At 38.7% G+C, this 25,895-nt stretch overlaps 1 protein-coding gene across 1 annotated transcript in view; it reads left to right on the forward strand.

Moving 5' to 3' along the window:
- Window positions 1–25,895, forward strand: part of LOC124594047 — a 642,515-nt gene that overhangs the window by 565,475 nt on the left and 51,145 nt on the right. Inside the window, exons 11-12 of the mRNA XM_047132397.1 lie at window positions 1,521–1,583; window positions 17,499–17,684. Of these exons, the coding sequence (XP_046988353.1) occupies window positions 1,521–1,583; window positions 17,499–17,684 (249 nt within the window). The remainder of the gene's footprint in view (window positions 1–1,520; window positions 1,584–17,498; window positions 17,685–25,895) is intronic.

A 25,895-nucleotide genomic window follows, 5' to 3' on the forward strand; every position in this document is an offset into this window, starting at 1 on the left:
AGCTTTATCACAGCAGACTTTACACTGCAGAGTAAAGGCTCATTATGGAAACAACTTCTCATTATGGAAACAACTTTTGTGCTATGGCTAAATAATTCTCCACCTTATCCTTTTTCCTGCCAATGGCCGCGCCACAGTGGTAATACTGGTTCCCGCCAGATCACCAAAGTTGCAAGGGTGACTGTCCTGATCTGCCAAGCACTGTTGGCAAGCAAGGTGCACTCAGCCCGTGTGAGACTAATTGAGGAGCTACTTGACTGAGAAATAGCAGCCATTGTTATAAAAACTGACAATGGCTGCGAGAGCATTGTGCTGACCACACATGCCTCCATATCCACATCCAGTGACACCTATCGGCTGAGCATGGCATGGTGGTCAGTCGGTACCATTGGACCTTCTGAGGCCTGTTTGGATGGAGTTTTTCCCAGGTAAGCTTCACCAGGAAGCTATGAAGGAGATACGTGGGTAGGGGAGGGGTATTTGCAGATTAAAACTCTGAGCTAGGCCATCAGTCCTACTTGGCTAGCTTGGTTGGTAAGAGTATAGGCCATAAAAGGCAAGGGTACAGGTTCTAGTTCTCATCTAACACACAGTTTCAATATGTTAGGAAGCTTTTAGGATTCAAGCACTCTCTTTTTGATATAATTCATACATGAATGGGAAAAAGAAGATGTATGGTGGCATGGGCCTAATGGGAATAACCCTGAGCTGTACCTGTTCCTCTGTCAGTAATTCATATAGGATGTTCTTGAAAGAGGAGACAATTTCCTTAATGCTAGTCAAACTACAATCTTCATATCTTAATCATTTTCATACTTACTTACATGCTACAGCTTCTTTTCTTCTTATTGCTACTTGAAAACATGTTCTTGGTAAAATTCATTTGCATATCTCTTTGGTGGCTAGTAACCATGTTTGACTAGAGAAGCACAACTTTTCTGTTACTTTATACTCAGTTTATGTTTTCTTTTGCACATCTTATTCCTTAAGCGCAGTATTACCTTCAGTTATTATTTTTAAATAGTTTTTCTGGATAATTTGTTTCATTTTATTTATTTATTTATTTATTTTATTTTTTGTAAGCATTCTGGTGCTTACATTGGTGGCTTGAACATACTGTCTTGCATGTTTTGGCTAAATATTTAAACAAGTCTGGAATAAGACTTCAGTGCAGTAACTGAAATGATTAAGGCTAATATTTGTAATAATTATTAAAATGTCAATTGCATTATTTTATGCAGTTAATTCGCTCTTGCCATTAAACAGTATCACAGTTTTAATTTCCAGTAGTAATGGCATGAATTTTTTTCCTGTTAATTATTTTCTTAGCTGCCAAAATTTGCAAGAACATGCAGACATGTAACTGAGCTGAAACTCTTGTTAACCTTTCTTAGTAATTGGGTGTTTTGTGTTTATCCTATGTTAATTTCATCTCTTGAAGTTTCTTTTGTGTATTTCTATCTCTGTGTCTGTCTCTCTCTACCTGTCTGTGTGCGTACATGTGTGGTGGCCTGTGCTAGGAGGGTGACAAAGAAGCACCGGTGAAGGCTCTCAGTGTGACACCCGCCAGCAATCCGTTGAAGGTGAGTTGTTCAGCCTGTCTCTTTGTCGTGTCTACCAGCCTTATTTATGCACCGCTACTCTGAAATGGCTATTGCAACGTATCATTACATGTCCCTGGGTTTTCTTGTGCTCTGCCTTCCTTCGTGTGTTATATGCAAATGCATCATATACCTCAAAACACCTTGCTAACTTCCAAAGTATATAGTTAACATGATACACAAGAAGAGCTTGTGTCTTCATCTTGCACTATGTTTAATGATATTACACTTGACAGGCCTTCATATATTCTGTTGATCTGTCTACTTTTAATCCTTTACAGTGTTGTATTTTCACAGTTCTCTAGTTGGGATAACATCTGTTTGGCAGCTGTATTTCGTTGCATCCTCATGTAAAATTTTACCCATATGTATGCATATAACATTCTGTTTTTGATACAAATAGTTTAGTCTGTTAGCAATCTTTTTTGCCATTATGGATTTTCATATGATGAAATTACTGTGATCGATCCAAGTCAGTGTGTTGGATACTTGTTTCAACCTCATGTGACTCCTTATTTGCACTGCACCTAATGAAGCAGTGCTCTAATTCAGGAGTAGTATGATCCAAATCCCTGTCTGACCATCCTGATTTATGAATCTCACAAATTCTCTAAATCAGTGCTGGTGAAATTGAAAAGACCACTGACAGTTTTTCCCTATCTTCATTCTTTTCAAGCTAGTTCTCCTTTTATCACAACATTAATGTTGGGGAAGTTCAACACTAATCCTTCGTCACTCCTTCACCTGCATGTTTATTGCACAGCAATTTTACCACAAAGAAAAATGAAATAAATGGTGGTTTTAATGATGACCAAGTCACCTAAAGAAAACTTGACTAACTGCCTGCATTTTTTCTTTTCAAATAAACTGGAATAGGATAACATTGCAGTGACAATACAGTAATATGATACAAAACTGTTGCATGTACACCACTGTTTGTACTGTAATTAAAATTCACAAGCAGCTGATGTGTTTAATATCCCAATCTAAACCACATTCATTGCTCAGATAATGCTTGCTCTTGGAAATTGTTTACCAAAATATATTTGAAATAGCTGTCATTGTTTGGAAAATTTCAAATAGTTATTCTGTTCATACTCAGAATCAGTTAAAAGTTTGCTTATAGATACAGAATAGCATGCCCTAGCAGTACAGTAAGCTCTGTACAGAGTTCATACAAATGCTCAAATGCACTGCAGACACTGTAAACATCTCAGTAATTAACTGCTTCTCAAAAACAGTACCTACATAGTGCCGAGGAAAGTATTTATTTCAACCGAAAAGCTTAGATTGAAGTTATGGTGTGTTTCTCTTAGTTTCTCTCAAAAACATATACAGGACCTGAGTAGACATGGGCAAGCAGTGGCAACTCGTCACATTAGTTCTGTGGTAAATGATGAAATTATTTTGAGTTTTCGTGATTCAAGGGATAACTCTACTAGTCAATATCCATTAAATATTCTGACCTTCTTCAAACTAGCACTGAATTGATGGGTCTGGTTTGTTTGACAGGGTAGGATGTGAGTTTGGACAACAATGATTTTTTACAGGAAAGGGGGGTGGGCGGTTGGCAGCTGCCTTGTCTTATTCATAGTTGTGGTTACACTCTTGATTTCTCTGATCACCAGAGGTAAATGCTAAGGCCCTTAAACATATCATTAGCTGATATCCTCCCTCATCATCACCCAGTCCGAAGTAGTGCACCATTTTTAAACACTCATTGTTGTTGAAGCATTGACCTTCAATATTCCTTCCTTCTTCCTTACAATTTTGTCGCATTCTCTGGCACATGTGACCAGTCATCATTAACACAGACCATTGTATTAACTGGAACATACAAACTTAATTTATTCAACAGTATTTTTATATCTGCTGGCAGAATACATGGACTGAATACTAGCCAATGTTGTCAGATGTTTGACATAAGTGAGACCATCACATATACTGTACTAACCTTTCCAAATATTTTGAGAGCAATATTGATAAGCTTAAAGAAGGAAAGGAATTTTAGAAAAATCTTAAATACACATTTTGAGTTTGAGCATGGATATTGATTTATTAAAATTCTTATCATGGCTTTTTTTGGGGGGGGGGGGGGAGATTAATGACTGTTTCTAGGCAAAATAAGGTGTATAACAGTACGTATACTTGTGGAAATCATACATTTGGATGACAAGATGCTTGGAAAGAGGATGTAGGTAGGCATTAATGAAGAATTGTTAATCTTGCCATCCATTTCAGTTACATGCAGGATACAACCAAAGTAACAAACACTGTAAATTTATTTGTCTTGATCACAGTATAAAAAGAGCAGTTACATAGCAAGCTTCAATTGTTGAACAATCATCTTCAGAATGTGGAGGGTAATGGGTATTAGTAATGAAAATCATGCTACTGGAAGCTCCAGATATAACAAATTAAAAATCTTTGAAAAACCATCAAAGTCAAAATGAGGCAACATACCACAGAACCAACAAATATTGCAGGATGTACTCAGGACCTGAGATGGTGAAGAAAGGGAGGGTGGGCAAATCATATTGTTTTTGCATTAAATGCTGACATGATGTCAAAATTTCATGAATCGAGATGCATTTCGTACTAGTGAATATCCAATAGATGTTCTGCACTTGTTCAAACTCATACTGAATTCATACATGCATGTGTTTGGTGGGTGAGGAATGAGTTTTGTTTGGCAGATGCATTGGGAGCTGTGGTGTGTTATCCTGTCATTGTCTTAAATGTTTTCAAAATAATTCCGATTTGTTGCATAATGAACTATTGCTGCTATGATTTCCCATTTTGGTAACTGTTATCCTGTACTTTTCATAAATCTGAAGATGGCTGTTCAACATCTGAAGCCAGTTATCTAATAGTGTCTTTATATTGTGATCAGGATGAATAAATTTATGGAGAACTGTTATGGATTGCATGTCTCTTTAACATACTATATCAAGTTTCTGAAACAAAGTAACTATTACCATTCTTGTTTACTCAGAGAGGCTACTGAAACCCATAAATATGACAACAGTTTTAACAAGGGTTGGGGAGACTGACACTAAAAATTTTGTGGATTTTACTGTTACATAGATATCTGTTATATGTCTTAAACCAAACATAAACAAAACAAAATGTGACAATCCATATACTTTTGATGTTGTGTCTCTGAAATATCTTTACTGGCAGTAAATACTGAAACTAACAATGTTAGCTTTAAGGACAAGAGAATGGAGGAAATGCATGTCATAAGAGCAGTAGGTATGCTCTGTGGAAATGATTATGGCACACCAGTTATTGCTCAAGTGTACAGTAGTTATTATTTACTTGCAGTGCAGAATGCCTGCTACATTTTTTTTTTTCCTTTAAATAAGTACGATCGAGACACCTTCAAAGAAATCACAGCAAGTGCAGAGCAGAAAACTTGTAAGCAATGTTGTGTGAGTTATTAGAAAAATAAGTAATGAAAGGCCGTGCTGTTCTATTGGGAAAGCTGTGCAAAGAGTTTACAAGGCAGTAGGCAACATATTGTGGGAAAAACATAAATTATGAATGAGACATGGGAAACATCATACTCATTGGAAGAGGATGGAACTAGATGATTTCAGTGTGTTGAACATTCTTCAAGTACTGTGAAGTATAAAAGGACATTCTTCCAGTTAATAAAGTTCTCCCCATTGTTAGAGGCAAGATAACCTTCTCAGATAAAAGCAATGTATTTTGGAGAGCTGTCAAATCTTTGGCAGACACTTATTGATAGAGCAGGGTGTTATTGCAGTACAATGTGCTGAATATTGACATACACTATGGCAGACTGAAAATAGACCAAAAAGACCAACAGTATACATGGACAAGATGTCTCCATACTTGGGGTAAAGTAGTGTTGGCAGTATGGGATTTGAGAGTTACTATGAACCGAAGTGCCAGTTAGAAAACTGTTTTAGTACATGCTGAGTATGAAATTGGATTTGCTAAAGACACAGGAATGAATCAAGTGTAAAATCTCAATTACAGGGCTATCATAATGAGATGGAAAATAGCAATTATGTTAGAGTGGTATAAAAACTTATTCCAAATTCCCAATTTAGATGAACTGCTATACTCCCACCCTTGATTCTCATAAAGTGGTCATGGTTGAGAGCAAAATTCTCTACCTTGTCTCCCTTATCATTCCTGGCATTGAATCCAAAGTGTCCTAGTGAAGAGCCATTTTGAAACTTTGTCCCCACTTTTATATTACAGCTGCACATTACCTTGCTCAGTAGTATTATTTCCAATGAGTATCTTTTATAATACTATTCTTGCTATTCTGTTTGGGACTCCTTCAATATCAATAATTTAGTCTTTTATTTTCTTGGTGATGATAAAGCCTACTCCTGAGTTCCTTTCCTGTACCTCTGTAGTAAAAGACATTTCCTGACTGTAGTTCTATCCGATTCTCTTCCTTCCTGCATATGTTTGATTCCCCCAGTTTCAGTAGTTTACCTTCAGTCCAAACAAGTGTCCTGCTTCTTATTGTCCCTGTATGGGTGTGGTAGAAGCAGTCAACTCATAAGGAGTCAAGATATTTTGTTTTAATCGAACTGTGTGTGCCAGCATTTGAGTACAAAAGTAGTTGAGTGTGCCCTGTTTTAAGAATAAATTACTCCCATTATGTTTTAACCCAGGCCAAGATACCAACATCTCAGGAATGTCCACTTAGCAGTAGGGGTCCAACAAACCTATTTGTGCTAAACTAGCTGCCTGCCTGATGCAAAGAGTTTGGTGAGACACATATCTAATGCTAAGCCTTGCTAGAGCCAGGCTCACAGCATTTTCAGCTCACCTCCAACTGCTTTTAAATGTCGAAGATGGACATCCTCACAAACAGTTCATATGTTGAACATGTGACGGTAAAGATATATCATCATATGGTAGGTCAGTTGTACGCTGCAGAAGATTATGTGATCTCTCTTGAAGCTTGTAGACATATATTTTTGATGCTTTTTGTGTTGCGGGTTGGAGAGCTGCCCTTCTGTGTATGTTTGCCAAACTGAAGTTGGTGGGGTTCATCATCATGTGTGGTTGTAGTATGAAGTGTTGAGGTGTACAGGATATGTGACATGAGATTGGTGAGACATTATGGGACACACTACGGTTAATCTGCTGAGCCCTGTACAGCTTAGAAACCCTGGGCAGTGACCTTGCCACAGCTACACAGTGTAGCTCTCAACTTCATGTGATTACACAAACTCCACCACCCACACAACCAGTCCTATCATAGTGCAGCATCTCCTGGAGGGAGAGGTGAGATATCATTCTATACAAGTATCTTTATGGGAATAATATAGAAATACAATCATTGAAGAGCATCAATAATTCTGTTACAGGCATAACAATGCACGCATGAAACAAAATTAACTTTTATCTGATTATTTTTATGTTGCAAAATACACTCCTGGAAATTGAAATAAGAACACCGTGAATTCATTGTCCCAGGAAGGGGAAACTTTATTGACACATTCCTGGGGTCAGATACATCACATGATCACACTGACAGAACCACAGGCACATAGACACAGGCAACAGAGCATGCACAATGTCGGCACTAGTACAGTGTATATCCACCTTTCGCAGCAATGCAGGCTGCTATTCTCCCATGGAGACGATCGTAGAGATGCTGGATGTAGTCCTGTGGAACGGCTTGCCATGCCATTTCCACCTGGCGCCTCAGTTGGACCAGCGTTCGTGCTGGACGTGCAGACCGCGTGAGACGACGCTTCATCCAGTCCCAAACATGCTCAATGGGGGACAGATCCGGAGATCTTGCTGGCCAGGGTAGTTGACTTACACCTTCTAGAGCACGTTGGGTGGCACGGGATACATGCGGACGTACATTGTCCTGTTGGAACAGCAAGTTCCCTTGCCGGTCTAGGAATGGTAGAACGATGGGTTTGATGACGGTTTGGATGTACCGTGCACTATTCAGTGTCCCCTCGACGATCACCAGTGATGTACGGCCAGTGTAGGAGATCGCTCCCCACACCATGATGCCGGGTGTTGGCCCCGTGTGCCTCGGTCGTATGCAGTCCTGATTGTGGCGCTCACCTGCACGGCGCCAAACACGCATACGACCATCATTGGCACCAAGGCAGAAGCGACTCTCATCGCTGAAGACGACACGTCTCCATTCGTCCCTCCATTCACGCCTGTCGCGACACCACTGGAGGCGGGCTGCACGATGTTGGGGCGTGAGCGGAAGACGGCCTAACGGTGTGCGGGACCGTAGCCCAGCTTCATGGAGACGGTTGCGAATGGTCCTCGCCGATACCCCAGGAGCAACAGTGTCCCTAATTTGCTGGGAAGTGGCGGTGCGGTCCCCTACGGCACTGCGTAGGATCCTACGGTCTTGGCGTGCATCCGTGCGTCGCTGCGGTCCGGTCCCAGGTCGACGGGCACGTGCACCTTCCGCCGACCACTGGCGACAACATCGATGTACTGTGGAGACCTCACGCCCCACGTGTTGAGCAATTCGGCGGTACGTCCACCCGGCCTCCCGCATGCCCACTATACGCCCTCGCTCAAAGTCCGTCAACTGCACATACGGTTCACGTCCACGCTGTCGCGGCATGCTACCAGTGTTAAAGACTGCGATGGAGCTCCGTATGCCACGACAAACTGGCTGACACTGACGGCGGCGGTGCACAAATGCTTCGCAGCTAGCGCCATTCGACGGCCAACACCACGGTTCCTGGTGTGTCCGCTGTGCCGTGCGTGTGATCATTGCTTGTACAGCCCTCTCGCAGTGTCCGGAGCAAGTATGGTGGGTCTGACACACCGGTGTCAATGTGTTCTTTTTTCCATTTCCAGGAGTGTATTTTAATGTCAATGTTAAGCAGCAATGATTATGTATTGATCCTAGTAGTAAAGGCATGAATGCCTTTTTAATTTCTTCTTACAAACCACAAGTGTACAGACAAAAAAGTATCTTTTTATCAGTTACCAGTACTGAAATTTTGGGTGTTAGACTGTGGCTGATGTACATTGAAAAAGGTAAATCTGACAGATCTGAGTGAATGTACCACCTTGCTCAGTCAGATAATTTGAACTATTCCTGAATGCTGTGCAGAACAGAAATCCCAACTGAAACTGAGGAAGTGGTGCAAGTAGGTGGTTGCAGATCATATCCTAGGAAATTGTTACAAAATCACATTGAACTAAACAAAATTCCTGGTCCAGACCACAACATTTTGGAATTCTATAATAAAGGAAGTTGCAGAAATTCAACTTAGTGGCAATACTTTTAATGGAAACTATGTTACTTAGTGGACATAGACAGATAGATATCAGTGAATATAAAGAGACAAGTTGGAAAAATTTTAAATAGTGGCTGCAGATGCAGAAACAGTAGTGCATCACAAATACTCACATCTTCTGGCCATCGGTATTAACAGTTGAATAGATGTAACTGAAAAACTCATTAATTTTTATTCAAAGGGATTGTTGTGAAAAACTATAAGAACTTATTTTTATTGTGCTGTCCTGGACTATGAGCTGAATTATAATTTCAGTTTAATATATAAGATATTTTTTTGCTTTGTGACTAACTTAGTTTCAGCAATTAATTGGCCAATTTTCTCCTCCATAGTGTAGTGTTAATCATAAACTCAGTTATATTTTCAAACTGTGTTTTTGTGCAGTTACATACGTTTTTGGTGCTGACAGTATAAGTAGTCATAACATCTGTCATAATAGACTGCATTAAATTCATAGCTATTTTTATTAGAGGCATTCAGTTCTCATCCAGCCGTCCTGACCTTTTTACAGGTATAGCTCATTGAACTATCTCTACTGCACAGAAAGATGATTGTAAGCACAATAACTATTTCTTCCCAAAATTCTATTAAACAACTTGACAACAAAATCAGTAAGAGAGAATTGTCAACAATCAAAGTAGCAAAGAATAACTATGTTATAACTTGGAGCTCCTGGTATGTGTGGGTACTTATGACAAACCCACCACATTTGAAAGTCACTGGTGTTTGTGTCACAACTGTTGATTGCCCAGTACCCACTTCAGATAGGGCTGCTGTGGTTGGTATAGCCATTCCTTGACCTTTCTGTTGTACAGGTGCGTCTCTATCAAGCACATCAGCTTGCTTCATCACCCCCACGACACTGTCTGTGACTTATTGTTGTCAAATAGTAACCATTGCATTGTTGTAGTAATGAATGGTCTTATGTGATGTTTGGACTCATCACACCAAATAAGCCCCTTCTTGCCTAGTACCTGCACTTGCTTGAGTTGAAGGGGCATCAAGTTGCCCTGCAATAATTTGCTGTAGCTATTCAGCTGTGGCTTGCCCTGTTCTTAGCTGGCCAAAATTTACCAGCATATAAACTGTGCTGAACCTTCAGAAAAAAAATCTGCAACCATATTATCCGCCCCTTTTATGTGCCTATTATCAGTGGTAAACTGCCCAATGAACTCCAGCTGGTGGAACTGCTGTGGAGATCAATCTTCTTTCCTCCCCTGAAAGGTGAAGGTAATCTGCTTATGATCGGAATAAACAGTAAACAGCTGAGCTTCGACGTAAGGTCAGAAGTTTTGGATAGCCTTGTAAATGGCCAGGAGCTCCCTGTCATACACACTCCACTTAGCATGTGCTTTTGAAAGCTTTTTTGACAAAAACACTAAAAGTTTCCATCTACCCACAACGTTTTGATCCAAGGCTGTCCCAATCACAGACTGGCTGACTGTCACCAGCAGCACATTATGAATAGGGTGTGACAAAAGGACTGCTTTTTTTAAACTGGCTCTTACCTCTCAAAGGTCTGTTGCATGACAGACATCCAAGGCAGGTTCTGTTTCCCAGTACAGTTGTTACTTGGCAGTGTGGCTGCCAATGGTGCCTTCATCTCTGCCATCCCCACTAGACACCATCTTTAAAAGTTGATGATCCCTGTGGACCTCTGCAACTGATGATAATTCACCAGTCTTGGGCTGTTTTTAATGGCCTACATTTTTTCTTTGGGAGGACAGATACCTGGTGCTGATACTTCATGCTCTAAGAATGTGATTTATTTCTGCCAGAGGAGACAGTTAGCTTCATTTTTTACTATTCTTTACTTCTCGATTCTCTCGAACACCATCTTGAGGTGGTCATCATGTAATTTGGCCATCTGTAAAAATACAATATATCACAGAGGTATGTGAAGAAGAAATCTAGTTCTCTCAGTACTTCATCAATGAATCTCTGCACTTTTTTAAATCATGAATTGCATGCAGAGAAACTCAAGAGGCTGGAAGGAGTTGTGACAGCAGTCTTGGGAACACCTACTTTGTCCATCAGAATCTGGTTATAGGCCTTTTTGCAACCTACCACACTGAAAACTGTGGCTCTGGCTAACACGTTTGTAAAATCCTGAAGACTGGAAAAAGGGTAGCAGTCAGGGATTGCCTTGGTGTGTAGCGCACGATAATCGCTGCAGGGTCGAACAATTTGCAGTACCAAAATATCTGCTCATCTTGTACACCCGCTTCCTGCCTCTGTCGTCCAAGAGAGGTCTGTTTCTTTGCCACTAGTGCTGAAAGCTGCTTCTGCATTGCATCGGTTTTTAGCTTCATATCACAGACTTGTGCATCAGTGTTAACTCGTGGCACTTGCCTTATTGGTGCAACTTGCACCTTGCTGAAATCTTCCATGCCTTGCGTTATCACTATCATGCCCACTTACCCCACTGTTTTGTGTATTTTGTCTGCCACAGAGTTGACGTCATCAGAGGTACATGTGACTATTACCATTTTTACAAACAGTGGCAGGTATCTGACCCAGACATGTCATAGTGTGTCATTTGACATTGTCTACGATACTTCAGAGATGCTGCCAAAACTTGAAAGGTGCCTGAATGCAGAACCTGCTACATCCATTGGTATATGGAGTTTCATGGATGTTGTATTACCATGTCTCTCAGGTGTCACTACTGGTCTTGTGCAGGCAGTTTAAATATAACATCTGACTCCGTCTCTACTGCTCATGTGTCCACATTGTTGACAGTCACCAAAAATTTAATGCTGATGTCTGTAACATTGTTCTGTGTGAATACTAGTTCCAACATGGCAAACTGTAGCTTGGGCTTCTCTTGTAGGAACTTTGGTACTTGTCTTCATTCATGGGTCAGCGACTGCATTATGTGCCGCTGTTCTGCAGGCTGTTGCCGATGCCTCTGTAGGTGTGAAATCTAGTCCTCCTGTCTGTAATTTTCAATTGAAAGCCTTTAAATTGTTTCTGCAAATCTCCCTGTAGCAGTGAAATTTATTGTTGTATTTGATTGCATTTGGATTCATAATGCGAAGTTACTATTGCGCTTTCTTGATGTGCTCAAATTTACTGCTTGCCTTGCTTTTCTGGGATCACCGCCTTGCAGGTACAGTCCATTGCACTATCTCTACTGCACAGAAAGATGACTGTAAATATGATAACTATTTATTTCTCTCCAAAATTTCTTCCAACAACTTGACAGTGGAATCAATAACAGAGAACTATCAAAACTCAAACTAGCAAAGAATAACTATGTTACAACTCGGTTGCTTGGCCAAAGATTAAAAAAATGCCATTCCATTCATTGTCCATAGGATCCTTCCCATGTAGTTATTGTCATCCCACCAAACAACTTTAAGTGTTTGCTGAAAATAGTTTATCAATAAGGCCCAGCTGATTGCTCCCCTCATACTTATCCAGCTGTTATTGTATTACAAGGGCCTGTTATCAGTCTGTTGTTCATCTCCTCTTCCTGTGCCTAAAAATCACTGTGAAATTTCACATTTCATTTTCTTTGTTGAAATGCTGAATACCACATTTTTGGCTGCATTTCAACTGTAACTTCATTGTCTTCAAGCAAGAGAAATTTAAATTAAGCTATGTTGTTCTACATTTTTGACATTAGCTACGAAGTTCGGACATTGGAGACTCAATTTACACAGCTACAAGCGGAGTCCACTTCAATACCAAATGTGATGTTGAACTCTGCTTTGAAAATGTTTATCTTTCATCACAACATGAACTGCACCCAAGTTTTAACCATCCACCATTTCCTGATGAAATGCCCATTTTTCAACCATTTACATTCCCGCTTGTGTTTTCTGTCTGAGTTATCTGCCGTTTAAGCAAACGCCACACAGGCTGTCGACTGCGTTTTACTTTTTATCCATCGTAGCAATATAGTTAAGGTCATTTAATTTTTAGTTCTGGACCTCCATTTCACTATGGTGTATTTTATAGACCTTTCTCCACATCCCTGTTTTTAGCTGTCTTCTCGTAAGTTGATTGGGATTGCATGTAGTCAGTTTTTAACTCCTCTCTGTCTTTGTGTTCTGTAGTTTTGACTTGGGCATGTGTGACCCCAGTTGTTTTTGTGCCCTAAAACAAAACAAAAACAAAACAATTGTGACATGATTTTGGCATTATCCAAGATATTAGCTGTGAAATCTTCTCAGATTATCAGCCAAGTGGCATCGTCATCTTGTTGCAACATTTCAGTTGATTCCGTATCCATATCTTCAGGTAAAGATGATCCGGAATCCATTGAAATATTGCGACAAGATGATGATGCCTTTCGGCTGATAACCCAAGAAGATTTCATAGCTGAAATACACCAAGACAGCCTGAAGTCACGTGTGTCATAAATATTGTTCTATTTAAATGCTCAAGGAACTCATCAAAGGCAGCACAGTGCATAGATTTTCCTCAGTTTTTGTCAATGTATTCCAGTGACTTATTTGCCGATCTACACATTCAAAAGCGACAAGTCCACTCCAGTTCTTCAAAGCATACAAAGCCTCTACCAGCTTCCTTCTTGGCCAGGAGAGGACCGTTCCAGAAGGCATGTGTTAAGTTCTGATTGTAACTTTTTGAATTTGTTATCAGTCAACAACAAAATATGCTGAAGATATTTATTGTCTCTTAATTATGGGCCACATAAGTCCATAAAATGTCCCTTTCACATACCCTCTGATATCAGCATAATTCAACCTCAGTAGTTAATGCTTCTCTCTAGAACCACATAAATTTGCTGCTTCATACATTTTATTTGGAGCATGAACCGGAGTTGTAGCGACATTAATAAGAAACTTAATTCTCATCCTCATCTCCCTGTTAATTTGTGACTGGGTGGAACTCTTACCCTCAATCTCCCTTCATGCAGTCAGAATGCAGTTCCCTGTAAAGTAGGCACATATCTTTCTTACTAGTTACCCACTCACTGTTCCAGTAATACTCATATAGGCAATTCATTAATTGCTGTAGAATTCCTCTGATATTTCTAATGTGATAATTGCACTGCAACAGACCTTTATTGGTTTCTTAGTTGCTGATTTCTGAATTCCTGGATAGTCATTACCGTGCATGGCTCTTCACACCTGGTTGCACATCAGTTTCATTGATACCTTAATTTTGACAGTTGTTGTTTCTTCTGTGTTAAACGTTTCATATTTATAGAACATGACATTTCCCAAATTTGAACATTCACTTAACATATGCCACAAACATTTTGTGTGCATCCACTTTTCATGTATAATCTGGTGATCTTATAGTTAAACGGGTTTTGTGTTGTACTAAACATCGTAAACAACCCTTCAAAAGGTCAGAGGGGCAGCTTTTTTCTTTTTGTGCTGTAACGTGCAAGTTGATAACTATGAGTGATTGTGATTCTTTTCAGATATTCCCTGAAGTGCAAGTGATAAAATAGAATTCATGAGGGAGAAAACTGTGAGAATACTCATACTATCTTTTGGCTCAATTGTAGTTTTTCATGTTGATTGAGTCTAGCATTTTAACTTCCTGGCAGATTAAAACTGTGTGCCGGACTGAGACTCAAACTTTGCCCGCGAAAGGCATAGGTCCCGAGTTTGAGTCTCGGTCCAGCACATTAGTTTTAATCTGTCAGGAGGTTTCATATCAGTGCATACTCCACTGCAGAGTGAAAATCTCATTCTGGAGTCTAGCATTCTTTATTGGTTTGATTAGCTCAGAATCTTTGTTTAATAGGTATCAGACAAACTGGGCACATCAAAAACTCAAGTACCTTATTGTTATACATGTTCCAGAAGCTAAAAACAAGGAAGACTCTGAAAATTAGCTTTACAGTTCATGCTATTCGAATTCATATGTGCTGAAAGGTTGGACAATGCCTTCTAGCAGATGTTAGACTCTTTACTCTCTTCATTCCTTTCATATTTCCTCTTTCTTGCTGTAATTTAAATTATTAATTTGTGTTCATCTCTACATGGTTCTCTCTGCTCTTTTTTTTTTACCAACTAGGATCACATTAACAACTTCAGTTCCTCTTCTTCCTTTGTTGTTGTTTCCTATTTTTCCAGTATTCCCTCATTTTCTCCCCATGAAGTCTCTTCCTTTCTTCTGTCCATGTTTTTCCCGATTTTTTATTTCTTCTGCTTTGAAAGCCTTCCAAATTTAGTATTTTGTTTTTAAAATGGTTTCTTTCTGCTATTTCTGATTCTTTGATGTTGTTTCTTTCAAGATCTTTTCTTACTTCTGTAATCCATGCTATTGTCGATTTCTTCTTCCAGAAATATAGGAGTATTTGTTTTGTTAGTCTATTTCCATCCATTCGGTAGAGATGTCCGAAAAAGGTTAATCTTCGTTTGGCCATTACTTCAGATATTTTCTCTATATTTTTGTAGATCTCCTCATTACTTCTTATTTTCCAACCATCTGCAGTTTTCATTACACCCATTATTTTTCTAATAATCCTTCTTTCCAGTACCTCTAGTTTGTCCATCTTATAGTTCATCGTTAGGCATTCAGATCCATATAAACATTCTGGTCGTACCACTGTGGTGTAGTGTTTTAGTTTTGTTTTTCTAGATATACATTTCTTGTTGTAGATATTTTTGGTCAAACCATATGCTCTTTCCATTTTGTTAATTCTTACATCTATTGCAGATTTTTCTAGTCCATTCTGCAGATTTTTCTAGTCCATTCTGTTGTATAGTTTCTCCAAGATATTTAAATTTATTTACTTGCTCTATTTTACCTATTTGTGTTTCTATGTATTTTGGTGCATTTTTTATATTTGTCATGAATTTTGTTTTTTCAGCTGAAATTTTGAGACCAGTTCTGTTTGCTAATTTTTCCAGATTGTTTATTTGAGTAACTGCTTCTGTCAGGTTTTCTGAAAGTATTGCAAAATCATCCACAAAAGCCAAGCAGTTTACCTTAATTCCATTTGTTTTCCTTCCCAGAGTTATTGGTTCAATTTTGTGATTTTTTAGCTCCGGATTCCAGATCCTTACAATTTTTTCTAGAACACAGTTAAACAGTAAAGGTGATAAACCATCACCTTGTCTAACACCAGTTTTTATTTCAAAAGGCTGAGATACTTCTCCCATAAATTTGACTTTAGATATTGTACCTGTTAGTGTTTCACGAATTATGTTTGCTAGTTTTGATTTAACACCAATTCTCTAATGACCTTATCTATCATTTCTCTGTCTATACAGTCAAATGCTTTCTTGAAATCTATAAATGACACTAGTATTGGTTTGCTGGTTAACGTTCTATGGCAAATTATTGACTTTAAGTTAAAAATTTGTTCAGCACAGGATCTTCCCTTTCGGAAATCACCCTAATATTCTCCTGGTTGTTTGTCTAAAGTATCTACCACTCGGTTGAGGAGAATTTTTTATAATATTTTGTATGCCACTGGCAGAAGTGACACTCATCTGTAATTACTGACATTTTGTTTGTCTCCCTTTTTATGTAGCGGGTGGATTAATGCTGTTTTCCATTCAACTGGAATCTTTTAAGTTTTCCAAATGTTCTGAAAAAGCAGCTGTAGATCCTTTATGATTTTTGGTTCTGACCATTTCAATAATTCTGCTGTAATGGAGTCTTCACCACTTGCTTTATTGTTTTTGAGTGTTTTGATGGGTTCATGAATTTCTAGCTCTGTTGGCGGGAAATCTTCCTCTAGATTTTGAGGTGTCACTGGAAATTCTAATTTATCTGTTGGAATGGGACAGTTTAACAACTTTTCAAAAAAATTTGCTAAAATTTCACAATTTTCTTTATTATTTAATCCTATTTTGCCATTTTCATCTTTATTTTTTTTAGAATTTTTTTCTGTTTTTTATTTCTGCTTGTCTTATTTGCTTCCTCCAATACAATTATGCTTCTCTTCATCTGTAATGATTAATGAGCACTTATCTTTAGCCTGTTTTGGATTTTATACATTATTTATCACTCAGCAGATAAAAATCTTTGTCTGCTAACCTCAGCTATTACTTCTGTTGCCCTTTGCATTGTGTGTTCCTCTTTCACTTGAGTGATCCAAATTAAACTATGGCAACATTTTCATTATTTTCTCTATGTTTTTCATTTTTTAAAGTTGCTACAACTCATGTAAAAGACCGGCAGATTTTTTCACTGAACAGTATTATGCATATTGATTTCAGCTGAGTAACATTAAATCTGAATGACTTTTATTGCACACTGTGCATGTGATGTGGATACACTTATAACTGAAGAAGGAAAATTAGTAATTTAATAGTGCCATGCTAGAAACATTATCCATTCAATAACTTGATTGTAAATGTGATGTCCATGTAAAAACATTCTCTTTCCTCATTGAAAACTCTGTTTAGGAGAATATGCTAAGATTTGGAAATTACATAAACCACTAAAGACTGAGTGCTAGAAAAACTTAAGGTCTGTGAAACAAAGTACTTTGAAAGATTATATGTGAATGAAATTTTTTTTCAACTTGAGGAGCTCCAATTTTAACATTCTGAATTCAGTGTACTATTTGAACAAGTTTTCATACAACAAACAATTTTCTTTTAATAAAATTTAGCTAAATAAATGTATTTAAAATTTAATGAGACCTCTGCATTGTGCCATGCAGGCCTATGAAGGACTCTCAGATTTTCCCATGGAGGTTATAGAAGAGGAAGAAGAGGATGATGACGATAATGATGATGACGATGATGACAGTTCAAGTTCAGGCAGCGGTGCAGAATTTGTACCTTCTGCATGGAACAGCGAGGCAACACCAAATCGTTCTGCACTTCGGAGCCCAGATAAGAGATCTGTGAGTATGGTAGTAGCATTGTTCCTTTGGCTTGCTGTATAATTATTCTGCTGACACAGTACAGTTTTTTTAACAGCATGTTGCAACACTATTTTGTCTCAAGTTGGCATTTATTAGTTTAGAAAATGAAAGGCTTCCAAGAAAAGTCAGTTCTTCCGCTCTCTTTTTTTATTCTGTGGCAATATAAATTGTTAGTTTTGTTAGGCAGTGCTCGTGTCATGTTAGATACTTTCCTAAATTGAATGAGCTAAAAATATTTCACTTAACAGACTTCCTACATTTGTTAATGTGGTTGGAATATGGACAACAACATGAATAATGAACTATTTGACTCATTCTATCTACCGGCTGCATGTCACATCACATAGTAAGATATATGTGGTCTTTTGACGAAGATGTGACCAAAAACTGTCATGTGGTAGATTACCAGTTAACTGTGGTTATCATTCATGTGCCCAGTACCATTGTGGTGATGCCTTTACTTCACTTCAGTTTTAATTTCCTTAGAGCTGCATTGTGCATACTGCAGATGTAGAGTAGCTTGTACAAGTTCTAACTGTAAAATGTCATGCCACTTGTTTATTTGTAAATACAGATCTGTATTTCTGTTGATATTATGATCAATGAGAACATCTATATATGCACTTGGCAAACAACTCAGATGTTCATGACTGAGGATAGGTCTCGTTGTACAAGTTATGAGAGCTTTCTCCTATTCCATTCATGTGTGGGTCACTGAAAGAATGATTGCTTAATTGCCTTAAGTGTTCTGTACTTAGTCTAATTTTGTTTTTTGGATCCCCATGGGAATAATACATAGGGGGCTGTAACATATTCATAGATTCTTTACTTGAAGTTGATTCTAGAAACTTTCTAAGTAGATTTTCAAGGGATAGTTTATGCCTATCTTCAAGCATCTGCCAGTTCAGTTCCTTCAGCACCTTTATGGTGCTTTCCCATGGGCATAGTGGGCCTAACAATCCCATGACCTTTTGTGCTGTCCTCCTTTGTATTTGTTGTGTCCCCTGTTAGTCCTAAGTGGTAAGTGTTCCACACACTTCAGCAGTTTTCTAGGATGAGTCGCACGAATGTTTTTTATGCACTCTCCTTTGCAGACTGATTACATTTCCCTAGTATTCTACCAAAGAACTGCAATCTGTCACATGCTTGACCTACAGATTGAGACTGTGTGATAGTTACATTTCATACCCTGACAAATTATTAAATCCAGATATTTGTGTGTGTTAATCGGTTCCAGCTGTGACTTGTTGATATTATAGCCATTGTGAAGTGCACAATTCTACATTTCTGAACATTTAACAGAAGTTGCCAGTATTGGCACACTATTTTGAACTCTTATCAGTATATGACTGAATAACTGTGCAGCATTTTTAGACAGTGATTCATTATCGATAGTTGCATCATCTGTAAAAAGTCTGAGATTACTATTAATATTGTCTGTATTGTCTGCAATTTCATTAATGTACAACATGAACAGTAAGGATCCCAACACATTTCCCTGGGGCACATCTAAAGTTGCTTCTACATCTGATGATGACACTCTATCGAAGATAACTTGCTGTATACTCCCTACTGAAAAATCCTAAATCTGGTCACTAATATTGCTTGATACCCCAAATGATCTTGTTGTTATACTTGAAAAAAGAGACAGCATTGGTCATATATTTTTTACTATTGCAAAATCTATTTTCTGTCACTGAGTGACCATCTTCAGTGCTAGAAGTTAAAAATTTTTTCACATTACGATCAGAGAGTGCAACATAGAAAATCACAATTACATCTGCATATGAACATAACACTTGTTAGAAACAAACCTATATTGTATAACTTAAACTGGGATGCACTGTTGTCACTAAGCTTACGGCAATCACAGACTGAGGTCGCTGTTTACCTGCACCTGTTCAGCAGACCTCGGTGTGACGGGGCTTGACACGCCCTCTATGTGACATGTGTCACGTGAAGACATAGTATTATTGGTTTTGCGAATTATTAACACTAAATAACTCTTGTACTTTTGTGAATGGTGTAGTAATTCAAATTTAAAATGTACGTACAACACATAGCAGATGCAGGAGAATATCTAAAATACATTGGCATATTCTTTTTTATAAACTATAAAACATAAAATAGATTGATAAGTTGTTAGAGTGCAGAACATATAAATAGCAAAAGATAATGCCATAAATAGCAAAAGATAATGCCAAAGAATAATAAATGAACAACATAAAAAGAGGCGCAACACAGGTCTTTCTTAAAAAACGTAACACCCACCATCTGGCGTGGGAAGTCAAAAGTACAACGTTCGTAATTTATGTAACAAACGTTAATACCAAGGAGTCAAATATATAAGAAATAATAACGTTAATACTAAGGAGTCAAATATATAAAAAATAATCACAGTACGAAACTGCCGTTACTTAATAATTAAAATGCCGTGCAAATATAAGGTGCGAACAAGTAGTATACATCAATCATCGAGAAACCATCGTGAGGAAGGACAAATAATAGTGTCACTTATACCAAAATGTACATCGTACTTTAGAGAAATTAAACATAGACTATGCACGATATCCAGCACTTATTCAAATAGCAAAAGAATTGTTAACATACATTAAAAATAATTACGTAAAGTGATAACCGGTTTGTATCACTTTGTGTCAACGCCTACGAGATGTCGACTGTCGTAAAATTATGTTCAGTAGGTGTCCATAAGTTCTGTAAATTACAGAACAAAAAAGAAAGAAGCATCTTGTTGTTGTTGTTGTTGTTGTTGGTGGTGGTGGTGGTGGTGATGATGATGATGTTGCTGTAGTCTTCAGTCCAGATACTGGTTTGAGCAGATCTCTATGCTACTCTATGCTGTGCAAGCTTCTTCATCTCCAAGTAACTACTGCACCCTACATCCTTCATCTCTTGGTCTCCCTCTACAATTTTTACCCTCCACACTGCCCTCCAACGCTAAATTGGTGATCCCTTTATGCCTCAGAATATGTCCCACCAATCGATCCCTTCTTCTAGTCAAGTTGTGTCACAAATTCTTCTTCTCCCCAATTCTATTCAATACTTCCTCTTTAGTTTTTTGATCTACCCATATAATCTTCAGCATTCTTCTGTAGCACCACATTTTGAAAGTTTCTATTTTCTTCTTGTCTAAACTATTTATTGTCCATGTTTCACATCCATACATGGCTACACTCCATAGAAATACTTTTAGACAAGACTTCCTGACACTTAAATCTATACTTGATGTTAACAAATTTCTCTTCTTCAGACACACTTTTCTTGCCATTGCCAGTCTTCATTTTATATCCTCTCTACTTCGACTATCATCACTTATTTTGTTCCCCAAATAGCAAAACTCGTCTACTACTTTAAGTGTCTCATTTCCTAATCTAATTCCCTCAGCATCACCTGATTTAATTTGACTACATTCCATTATCCTTGTTTTGCTTTTGTTGATGTTCATCTTATATCCTCCATTCAAGACATCATCCATTCCGTTAAACTGCTCTTCCAGGTCCTTTGCTGTCTCTGACAGAATTACAATGTCATCGGGAACCTCAAAGTTTTTATTTCTTCTCCAAGGTTTTTAATTCCTACTCCAAATTCTTCTTTTGTTTCCTTTACTGCCTGCTCAGTATACAGATTGAATAACATCGGGGAGAGGCTACAACCCTGTCTCACTCCTTTCCCAAGCACTTCTTCCCTTTCATGGCCCTCAACTCTTATAACTGCCTTCTGGTTTCTGTACAAATTGTAATAGCTTTTTGTTCCCTGTATTTGGCCCCTGCCACCTTCAGAATTTGAAAGAGAGTATTCCAGTCAACATTGTCAAAAGCTTTCTCTAAGTATACAAATGCTAGAAATGTAGGTTTGCCTTTCCTCAATCTATTTTCTAAGATATGTCATAGCTCACGTGTTCCGATATTTCTTCGGCATCCAAACTGTTCTTCCCCAAGGTCGGCTTCTACCAGTTTTTCCATTCGTCTGTAAAGGATTCATGTAAGTATTTTGCAGTTGTGAATTATTAAACTGATAATTCGGTAATTTTCACTCCTCTCAACAGCTGCTTTCATTGGGATTGGAATTATTATATTCTTCTTGAAGTCTGTGGGTATTTCGCCTGTCTCATACATCTTGCTCACCAGATGGTAGAGTTTTGTTGTGGCTGGCTCTCCCAAGGCTATCAGTAGATGTAATGGAATGTTTTTGTTCTCTTCCATTTCCATAATATTTCACTCTAGTATATTGCCCTTGTATAGACCCTCTATATACTCCTTCCACATTTCTGCTTTCCCTTCTTTTCTTAGAACTGGTTTTCCATCTGACCTCATGATATTCATACAAATGGTTCTCTTTTCTCCAAAGGTCTCTTTAATTTTCTTGTAGGTAGTATCTATCTTACCCCTAGTGATATATGCCTCTACATCCTTACATTTGTCCTCTAGCCATCTCTGCTTAGCCATTTTGCACTTCCTGTCAGTCTCATTTTTGAAACGTTTGTATTCCTTTTTGCCTGCTTCATTTATTGCATTTTTATATTTTCTCCTTTCATCAACTGAATTCAATATCTCTTCTGCTACCCAAGGATTTCTACTAGCCCTTGTCTTTTTACGTACTTGATCCTTGACTGCCTTCACTATTTCACCTCTCAAAGCTACCCCTTCTTCTTCTGCTGTTTTTCTTTCCACTGTTTGTGTCAATCATTTCCTAGTGCTCTCTCTGAAACACTCTACAACATCTGGTTTTTTCCATTTATCCAGGTCCCATCTCCTTAAATTCCTACCTTTTTGCTGTTTCTTCAGTTTTAATCTACAGTTCATAATCAATAAATTCTGTTCAGAGTCAACATCTGCTTCTGGAAATGTCTTAAAATTTAAAATCTGGTTCCTAAATTGTTGTCTTACCATTATATAATCTATCTGAAACCTTCCAGTGTCTCCAGGCCTCTTCCAAGTATACAACCTTCTTTTGTGATTCTTAAACCAAGTATTAGCTATGATTAAGTGATGCTTGTTCAAAATTCTACCAGGCAGCTTCCTCTTTCATTCCTTACCCCCATTCTATATTCACCTATTACTTTTGCTCTTTTCCTTTTCCTACTATCGAATTCCAGTCCCCCATGACTATTAAATTTTCGTCTCCCTTCACTATCTGAATAGTTTCTTTTCTCTCATCATACATTTCTTCAGTCTTTTTGTCATCTGCAGAGCTAGTTGGCATATAAACTTGTACTACTGTGGTAGGTGTGAGCTTCATGTCTGTCTTGGCTACAATAATGCGTTCACTATGCTGTTCATAGTAGCTGACCTGCGCTCCTATTTTTTTTAATCATTATTAAACCTACTCCTGCATTACCCCTATTTGATTTTTTTTTTATAACCCACTATTCACCTGACCAGAAATCTTGTTCCTCCTGCCACTGATCTTCACTAATTCCCACTATATCTAACTTTAACCTATCCATTTCCCTTTTTAATTTTTCTATCCTACCTGCCCGATTAAGGGATCTCACATTCCACACTCTGATCCATAGAATGCCAGCTTTGTTTCTCTTGATAGCAATGTCCTGCTGAGTAGTCCCCGCCTGTAGACCCGAATGGGGGACTATTTTACCTCCAGAATATTTTACCCAAGAGGACACCATCATCATTTAACCGTGCAGAAAAGCTGCATGCCTTCAGGAAAAATTACGGCTGTAGTGTCCCCTCGCTTTCAGCTAGCAAGGCCGTTTTAGTTAGTGTTACAAGGCCAGATCAGTCAGTCATCCAGACTGTTGGCCTCTGCAACTGCTGAAAAGGCTGCTGCTCCTCTTCAAGAACCACACGTTTGTCTGGACTCTCAACAGATAACCCTCCATTGTGGTTGTACCTACAGTAAGGCTACATGTATCACTGAGGCACACAAACCTCCCCACCAAAGGCAAGTCACACTTTTGAAAATTCCTACAGACGTGATACTGCGTCAAATGGTTTTAAAAAATCAGGGAATACCCTATCTATCTGACTGTCGTGATAGATTGCTTTCAATGTGTCACTTGAGAAAAGTGAGAGTTGCATTTCACATGAATTGTGTTTTCAGAATCCATGCTGCTCCATGGAGCATGTCATCATGTTCAAGACATCTTACTACGTTTGAGCTCAGAATATGTTCTAAGAATCCAACAACAAATGGATGTCAAGGATCTTGGATGGTAGTTTCGTGGATTAGTATTGTGGATCACTTCTGCTGCCCTTCTTGTAGATGGGTGTTGTCTATGCTTTCTTCCAACTACTGGGATCATTTTTTTAATTCAAGGGATCTTTGTTAGGTTATACTTAAAAGAGGGGCCAACTCAGCCAAAATTTTAGTATGGACTTTGGTAAGGGTGCTATTGGTTCTTGGAACTTCACTCAGTTTGAACCGTGTCAGCCCTTTCGCAATGACAATGACACTAATATCTATTTCATACATCTTTTAAGTAATGTGAGAACTGAATTTGGGTAATACTCCTTGGGTTTCCTTTATAAAGGAACATTTGAAAACAGAATTGAGCACTTTCACTTTCACTTTGCTACCCTCAATTTCAGTTCCTGTCTTGTCCACGAGTCGTGTCAATCACTTACAGGCAGAATTTCTGTCGGTTTTGTGAAAGATCTTTGACAAAATTCTGCTAGTGTAGTCATTGAGGGCTTCACTCAATGCTCTCTTCAGAACCAAACACTTTTTTTCTCAGCATCTCTCTATCTATAGCCCTTTGCCTCATTTTACATCCATTATGCAGTAGTCTCATTTCCTTTAAGAGTTTCTTTCTGTAGGAGTTTCTTTACAGTAATAATATACCATGGAGGGTCCCTCACATCATGAACTCTTCTACTGGGTGCATATCTATTCAGTGCAGGATTAAAAAAAACCTTTAAACTTCGGCTATAGTTCTACTATATGCTCCTGTCCTAAGCTAAAAGTTTCAACTGATTAGCTTCTCAAGGTGGGATCCACGGTCATGCAGAATTACTTAAAGGACATCATATTTGCCATTAACTGTGGAATTTATTTATTTCACAATTGCAGTTTCAGCCTTTGGGCCATTTTGAAGTGGTACTGCAAAAGATTTTGCTTCAACACATGTCAGACTTTAAAATCCTCCAAAATGTCTACATGTAATTGTCAAAAGTAAGAATTTTCACTGTGAAATACAGTAACATCAGACAAAAATCAAAAATGGAAAGTCCAGGATGGAATGTAACAATATTATGGGGAGAAAAGTTGCTACTCTTCATATAGTGGAGATGCTGAGACAACAAAAAGCCTTGTAAGACCTTACTTCTTTCGAGTGTTTCTCTTGTTGCCTTGAAACTTCTTTCCTGTGTTTCTCTTGTTGCCTTATAAACCCCCTACCTTGTGGCTCATACCCCTGTTGTAGACCTAGATGCAAGACCTGTCCCATACATCCCCCCACCACCACCTACTCCAGTCCATTCACTAACATCACCTATCCCATCAAAGGCAGGCCTACCTGTAAAACCAGTCAAGTGGTCTACAAGCTAAGCTGCAATCACTGTGTTGCACTATATGTAGGCATGACATCCAACAAGCTGTCTGTCCGCATTAATGGCCACCGACCAACTGTGGTCAAGAAAGAAGTGGACCACTCTGTTGCTGAACACGCTGCCAAACATGATACCCCTCTTCTCAATGACTGCTTCCCAGCCTGTGCCATATGGATCCTTCCCACCAACACCAGCTTTTTTGAACTGCGCAGGTGGGAACTTTTCCTGCAATACATCCTCTGTTCCCGTAACCCTCCTGGCCTCAACCTTCATTAGTCGCTGTGCTCACCCATCCAGCCCCTTCCCTGCTCCCATTCCAGCACTAGACAGTCCTCATTCCACCACCACACCCAGACTTACCCCCACCCACTCGCCACTCCCATCATGCACTGGTACTGCTGCTCCCAGTGTAGTTGCAGTTGCTTGAGACTGCAATCGTGTGTGTGTGGGGGGGGGGGGGGGGGGGGGGCTGGGGCAAGCACGTGTGCGCGTGCTTGTGTGCGTGTGTGCACACCCGCCCTCTTGTGCACGCGCATGCGTGTGTGTGTCTATTGGTGATGAAGGCCAATGGCTGAAAGCTTTAAGTGTGAAACTCTTTTTGTTGTGCTTATCTGCAACTCAGCATCTCTGTTATATGGTGAGTAGCAACTTTCTTCTCATA

This window comes from Schistocerca americana, chromosome 2 (genome assembly GCF_021461395.2).
Source record: "Schistocerca americana isolate TAMUIC-IGC-003095 chromosome 2, iqSchAmer2.1, whole genome shotgun sequence".
NCBI lineage: Eukaryota > Metazoa > Arthropoda > Insecta > Orthoptera > Acrididae > Schistocerca > Schistocerca americana.